General features: G+C 39.6%; 2 protein-coding genes across 3 annotated transcripts in view; one reads left to right on the top strand and one right to left on the bottom strand.

The window, feature by feature from the left end:
• Positions 1–689, bottom strand: part of gemin5 (gem (nuclear organelle) associated protein 5) — an 18,114-nt gene extending 17,425 nt beyond the window's left edge. For both annotated transcript variants that reach the window (XM_050040567.1, XM_050040569.1), the window contains exon 1: positions 449–689. In XM_050040567.1, coding sequence (XP_049896524.1) covers positions 449–590 — 142 coding nt within the window. In that variant the 5' untranslated portion in view covers positions 591–689. The remainder of the gene's footprint in view (positions 1–448) is intronic.
• Positions 690–940: 251 nt separating this feature from the next.
• On the top strand, positions 941–5,390 carry mrpl22 (mitochondrial ribosomal protein L22). Its single transcript, XM_050040589.1, has 7 exons — positions 941–996; positions 1,094–1,136; positions 2,594–2,729; positions 2,974–3,039; positions 3,379–3,456; positions 3,695–3,764; positions 5,042–5,390. The coding sequence occupies exons 1-7, from the start codon at positions 972–974 to the stop codon at positions 5,248–5,250; spliced, it is 627 nt and encodes a 208-aa protein (XP_049896546.1). The 5' UTR covers positions 941–971; the 3' UTR covers positions 5,251–5,390.
• Positions 5,391–6,508: the final 1,118 nt, after the last annotated feature.

Here is a 6,508-nt window from a genome sequence, read left to right as displayed (position 1 = left end):
CTTATATTTTCACGTATCTTTCCTCTCTTGCAAGGAGCACCTGTAACATAAATAATTTCCCCTCGGGGATCAATAAAGTATTTCTGATTCTGATTTGATTCTGATTCTGATTCATGAAGTGCTCAATAAATCAGTTCAATAAAGGGTGTTACTTTAACTTGTGTAGATCCACGTCAGATATACTTGTTTGGCTTTTCTGTGATTAACTAACTGCTTAATCAACTAATAATGTCAGCACTAGACTGCTCATGTTACCAGTCCAGCTAGATTATCAGATATCTGTTTCTCTTTCAGTACACAACTCCAGGAGCTGCAATCATCACACCTGAGGTGATATGATCACCTTCATTTAGCCAAAACATGCGTGTGACATACGTTGTAGTCTTCCAGAGGCTGAAGGATAAGCATCAGAGTGACCCCTGTGTGTATGTGATGACAGCGGACTCACCTACGACCCTGCAGGAGGATGCAGACACATCAATCAAATAGATGGTGTTTTTGGCTCCGACGCCCAGCAAACCGCTGCTGTTGACGTCACTGCAGCGGGAGCAGTACCAGTTGGGAGAGGCGGGGAGCGACCTCTCGTGCATGGCGCCTCGGGCTGTTTAAAGTTTACAAATTCTCTAATAAAGTCTGATAAAGCACAAACAAACTTCTCACATGTTACCTGCACTGTCGTAGCGACTACACTACCGGCCGTACGGCTAGCGTGGTGTCGTAAATCCTGCCGGTACCGAGTACGGAAACTTAAATGGGTCAAACTATGTCGAGTTTGCTTTCTCAAAATACAATTGCGCTTTTTTACCACTAATTTTATTTTTACAAAACTGCTAGGCCGACTTAAAATAGTAATGCTTTGCTAAAAAAGGTCGCATAAGCAGTCAATACAACAAATGTCAAACAAATGTCGCTGTTAACACTGTAAACATTACTACCGTAAAGCGAACACGGTAGCGTCGTAAAAAAGCAACATGGCGGCTGCAATGACAGGACGTGGTGAGAGATTCGCAGCCTAATTTTCCACAAATTACCCATGTTATTACATTTATTGTGTCTGCTGACGATATTTTAACCTTGTTGTATTTGTTTTCAGGTATGGCTTTTATTAGGAATATATCCGGAGTGTTACACTCAAGGTACGTACATCGACATTAGTGTAGCATCATGGCTAACGTTACCTAGCTATCACAGTCTCTGCAGAAGGACAAATGCCTGTGGACTGCTTTAACGGGCTAATCAATCACATCACCGTGAAAACCACCTAGCGTTAATTGAAATTCAAAGTAAATAATTTTGGTAAGTGACGCTATGAAATACAGAACCTCGGTGTGACTTTGCTGTAAATGTCAGTTTCTGACTGTTTTGTCTGAGACATGTCACCCAGGCAGAATAATGTATGTCTATGTAACTAGTGACTATTTTTCTTACCCATGTAATGCTAACTTTCTTTATCCTACTGACTGTAACGTCAAAACATGCATTTATTAATCATTATAGAGGATTCAGCTTCAATATCAGAAAGGCTGTTGTGGCCATTCTCTCTCTAAAAACATTTTAACCCACCATAATGACCACAGTCACTGTTTTTTGTTTCTTTTCTTTTCTTATAACGTGCTAACAACGCTCAGTTCACAGTGTCAGCAGCATTACGCATATACATATGTCAGTGTAACCTGCCACATTGCAAACAAACTTTACTGTATTACAATATATGTTCATAACCAAAGTAAGCCCCACTGATGCCAGTCTTATTTGTGGTTCAGATTTGAATTTCTGGATTTAAAGAAAACCATTTTATAAGCTGTGATACAACATAGTGAACTGTGCTCTTCTGTAGTGTTCTTACCCCCACAGTCACAGAGCTCCAGGTGTGAGGAGTTCAGAAAAGTTCAGTGCATGTTGCATGATTACAAGGCGTTGAAGGAATATTGATACAGCATAGAATTACAATATTGTATCAATACAAGGATAAACTTTTGGCTGCCTACTACAATAAAAAAATCAAATGTTTGTTTAGTCCACTAGATAAAGTTTGCTGTAATAATAATAATACTAATGACCCAAGTAAGATAACCCGACTGAAAACCTTATTTAATCAGTTAAAACAGATGTTGACAAAGTTTACCTTAGGGTGCATAATTTGCAGCAAAAAAGATAATATCTCGCAACATATTGCGCTATATGTTATCGCAATACTCAGCATAACGCCAAACATTTAAATTAACAATAATTTCGTGTGATATCATAGGGCCTCTGGTGTTTCCCACCCTAGAGATATTTTTTGTGGAGACAGGAGGCAAAGTTTCGAGTCCTCATTGCAAAGGGGGAAAATGTTTTTAAAGTAAAATGTTTTGATGGACTGACACTTGTAGCACAGCCAGAGGGCAGAACTTATAGTCAATATACGAGCAGGGTGAGATAGGTCGCATATGATTGTACCTGTTGTACAGTACTTCAGCTGATGGGAGGGGAGGACTGTTATTTTGGATGAGCTGATGAAAGTGTGCCACAATTTTTGTGTGTTTGGTGTCTGCGCTGGTACGACACACATACAATTAAATATCCTTTTCCCCTTTCTGAAATGTCTCCCCAGGTTACAGGTTCTGGGTGTCGGTCCTCAGCAGCTCTCATGTCTCCACACCAGCTCCTCACTGGAAGCAAAGAACTGGGAGAGAAAGAACAAGAAGATGTATCCACCTCAGCTACCAGATGAACCTCGCAGACCAGCAGTAAGTCTTTCTGTCTATGAAGTGCAAAGTGAAAGGATGGCGTGGTCTGGTGTCACCTGCAGGAAACTGCGTGGTTAAAAGGCCTTAACAATTACAGAGTGAAGTACTTTGGATTGTTATCCACAAAGTCATGTACCTGTCTATGTGTATATGTATCAGTAAGTTGAGCAATCATTTTCATATCCCTTAAAGGGTGCAGAAGTTGTCTGGTGTCTAAAACCTTTGTGTTTTTCTTCCTCTTCAGGAGATCCACCACAGCAGAAGGCAAATTAAATACAGCAAAGACAAGATGTGGTACCTGGCCAAAATGGTGAGACCCACGGCAGGAAATTTCTTTATCAATATCATATCTTCAAGCAAAGTCAAGTAATCATATCTGTGCACTTTAGTAAGTCAACTTGTAACAACCAGTTGTTTCAAACAGGCGTTGACAGAGATGTCTATTGATGACAGTCAGCTAAGAGAATATTTAGAGATTTGGGGTAAACAGCAGGGAGATGAATCTACTCTTGTCAGTTAGCAGAATATTTCATTCTGTGTTCAGGGTTGACTTAAGCATGGAGCTGCAGTGAAAAGAAAGTAACACCCTTCTGTCCTGTGTGGAAACAGTAATTTTGTTGTTTCATCTCACCGTTTGTTCTTCTCACAGATCCGAGGGATGAGCATTGATCAGGCCATTGCACAGCTGGAGTTCAACGACAAGAAAGGCGCAAAGATAATGAAAGAGGTTCGAAGCTGCATGTTCAGTCTTCCTAATGTTGGCCTGTGTGTGTGTGTGTGTGTGTGTGTTTGATAAAATTAGACACAGCAGTCACAAATAAATGTTAATCAAATTCCTTCATGACTTAAATGTTTTCATCTCTGGCGTTGTTGTTGAGTTGTGTATTCATGCATTATTTTGACACCACACCTACGATATAGATAATATTAATAAAAGTCACATTTTTGTGTGTTTGTTTACGCAGGTTCTTGAGGAAGCTCAGGAGATGGCAGTCAGAAATTACAATGTAGAGTACAAATCCAACTTGTATGTAGGTAAGTGTCTGCATCACTGGTGGGTTTTACTGTGTATACTGCTGCATGTTATTAACACAACAAAACTCGGCTGGATGGCTAACACCTGGGCCACTCTGCCTGCGTGTGCAGAGCATGTGCGTCACAGAACCTCTTGCTATTCATTTCGAAGCCCATGTTAGCAGCACAGATTTGCTGTGGCTCTGCTGTGGCTCATCGTAAGTCTCACCCATTTTTTTCCCTGTGACGTGCATGGTTTGTAGCCAAAAATAGACAGTAAAAATGATCTGTTGATAGTCATATTAACATCAAACCAGCAACATTATACCTTTTATGATAGTTTCACAACAGTCTATATTTGTAGCATATGTCACAGACATGAAAAAAAACAAAAAAAAGAAAGTCAACACTTCCTCTTTCAGTTTCAAATTAAAAGCCCTCTAACATTTCTGTAGATAAAATCCCTTAATTTGTTAACACAAGGCTTTTATTGTAAATATTGACACGCATCACGCAGGTAGAGGTAGACAGTGTGGCCCGAGCTTAAGTATTAAAAACAAGCGGCGTCTGTTGTTTAAATGTTAGTTTTATGGTTTTAATTAACATGGTCAGTGATAAAATTACAGTTCAACAAGACATTTGGACTGAAAAGCAACATCATATTATCCCATTTAGTGACATCTGGGATAACATCTCAGCGTTATTTGTTTGTAATTGAGTAGCCTTTGTGACATCCTCACAAGAAACACAGACATCAGGACAAGACTGAGCACATACTATTGTCAGTGGAGGTAATAACAGTTTGACATTTTAAATAATCAGTGTGTTTTGGCATAAAGTTACATATTTGAGGATGCAGTACTTATTTAAATACTTAACCTTGCAAATGAAAACCTTTTGCTTCCCAAAACTTCTCACAAATCTTATTAGTCATCTCATGCTGTCAGCCATCGCGCCAAGAGCAATTTTCAGTAAAAAAAATCTGGATGGGGAAAATGACCTTCAGTAGGGGGGAGAAGGTAATGAATCCTTTTTTTTTTAAAAAGGCAGTATGTTTCTTTTGAGTTCAGATGGTGCGCACAGTGAGTAATTTATGTGGAGTTGCAGACGTTATTACAGATAAGCCTGAACTGGACAATTGTTGTTATTTTGACCTGTTTTCATTCAAAGGCACCTCTACAAATTAAATGAGTTATTCTGTACCTTATCTCTTTCTCTCTCTCCCTCTCTCTCTCTCGCTCCTTATCTCATCCCCCCTTTCATCACACACACCATCCCCTGCTGCTCCTCTCCTGCAGCTGAGTCCTACTCAGGCAAAGGGAGGTACTTGAAGCGGATCCGTTACCATGGCCGCGGGATGTTTGGCATCATGGACAAAGTTTACTGTCACTATTTTGTCAAGCTGGTGGAGGGCCCGCCGCCCAAAACGGAGGAGAAGACGAGCTTTGATCAGGCCAAAGAGTACGTTGAGGGCCTCAAGAACCGAACCATCATCCACAGTCTGTAGACAACCTGATAGGACAATATTTCACATGTACCTTTTATTGTATGTCTGCGTGTGTGTGTGTGTGTGTGTGTGTGTGTGTGTGAGAGTGTGAGAGTGAATGTGTCATTTGACATTTGTAAATAAACAAACGATAAATTGCTTATGAGATGTTAAAGTGTTGCTCATTTTTGGTGTTGTCATTGTCTCATTTTATCTTGAAATAATACAGACTGGGGCCAGTGATGTCGTTTAAAATAAAGTGGTGACTACTTCAGAAAGATATCATTAAGTTATCATATCTAACATAGATATTACACCGAGTAAATTCATCTCTGTTGGTTCTATGCCTCACATACGGTCACACAGTTGGCATTAGCCTCATGTCCTTAATGTCCTCAGCACAGTCTCTGGAAGATTGTAGAATTCAGTAAAATACGTGCAGGTACACAGCTTCAGCTCTTGAGTTGATAAGCCCTGGGATGCATTGAACAGAATCCTGTCCAATCAGGCAAATAGATTCTTTCTGCTTTGGTCAGCATTCGCATGGTTAGTCTGTCTGTGCTGGTTCCCAGAAGTTGCATGGGTATTGAAATGAAGTATTTAAATATTAAAGAATGCAGAGGGAAAATAACCTGAAGGCTACAATTGTAATTTTATCCAAACACGGGTTTTATTTATCTTTGGTCAACTAAGATCAGATAAAAGTTTGTTTAACCTGAGGGAAGTTCCTGTGCAGCACTCGCAATACAAAGTGGGAAGAGAACAAATATAAAACAGTGAGGTGCAAAATATACAACACATAGAACAGTATTAATGTGAAGAGTAATGAAGATCTGAAGGGGCTGCATATAGATACATATAAACAGTGTCAGATCTGAGGTGTAAGTGTATATGATCAGCACAGAAACTATGTGACGGGTGTAACAGCATTTATTACTGGTGTTACAGAATATTAGCTTTTATCTTTTATCATTTTGTCTTTTTACTTGGCTGTAAAGTTAGTGTCCCTTGTTATGTTAGGGCACCTATTACAAAAAGGGGACATTTTATGTCTACAAATAAAATGGGGAGGTCTGTAACTGCACGCCTTCGCCAGTTAAACAAAACGGGTCCAAAATGTGCTGTTGATCGGTCCATCAAACTTGTAAGAATTACACTTAAGAATGTCCCAAAGAGCCAAGTTATGAGTGAAAAAGTTCTTCACTGAGAGTTAGTAACAAGACACATTATCAAGTGATTTACACAGCACAGCATGATTTATTAAATTTGTGCTAAAAGC

The sequence above is a fragment of the Epinephelus moara genome, chromosome 3 (genome assembly GCF_006386435.1).
Source record: "Epinephelus moara isolate mb chromosome 3, YSFRI_EMoa_1.0, whole genome shotgun sequence".
NCBI lineage: Eukaryota > Metazoa > Chordata > Actinopteri > Perciformes > Serranidae > Epinephelus > Epinephelus moara.
This window is presented reverse-complemented; position numbering and strand designations above follow the sequence as displayed.

Excerpts from the sequence above, each read along its gene's own strand:
- mrpl22 (XM_050040589.1), top strand. The coding sequence starts at position 972 with ATGGCGGCTGCAATGACAGGACGTG. Across the intron at positions 2,730-2,973 it reads ATGAACCTCGCAGACCAGCA|GAGATCCACCACAGCAGAAG; the intron begins GTAAGTCTTTCT and ends CTTCCTCTTCAG. Across the intron at positions 3,040-3,378 it reads TGTGGTACCTGGCCAAAATG|ATCCGAGGGATGAGCATTGA; the intron begins GTGAGACCCACG and ends TTCTTCTCACAG.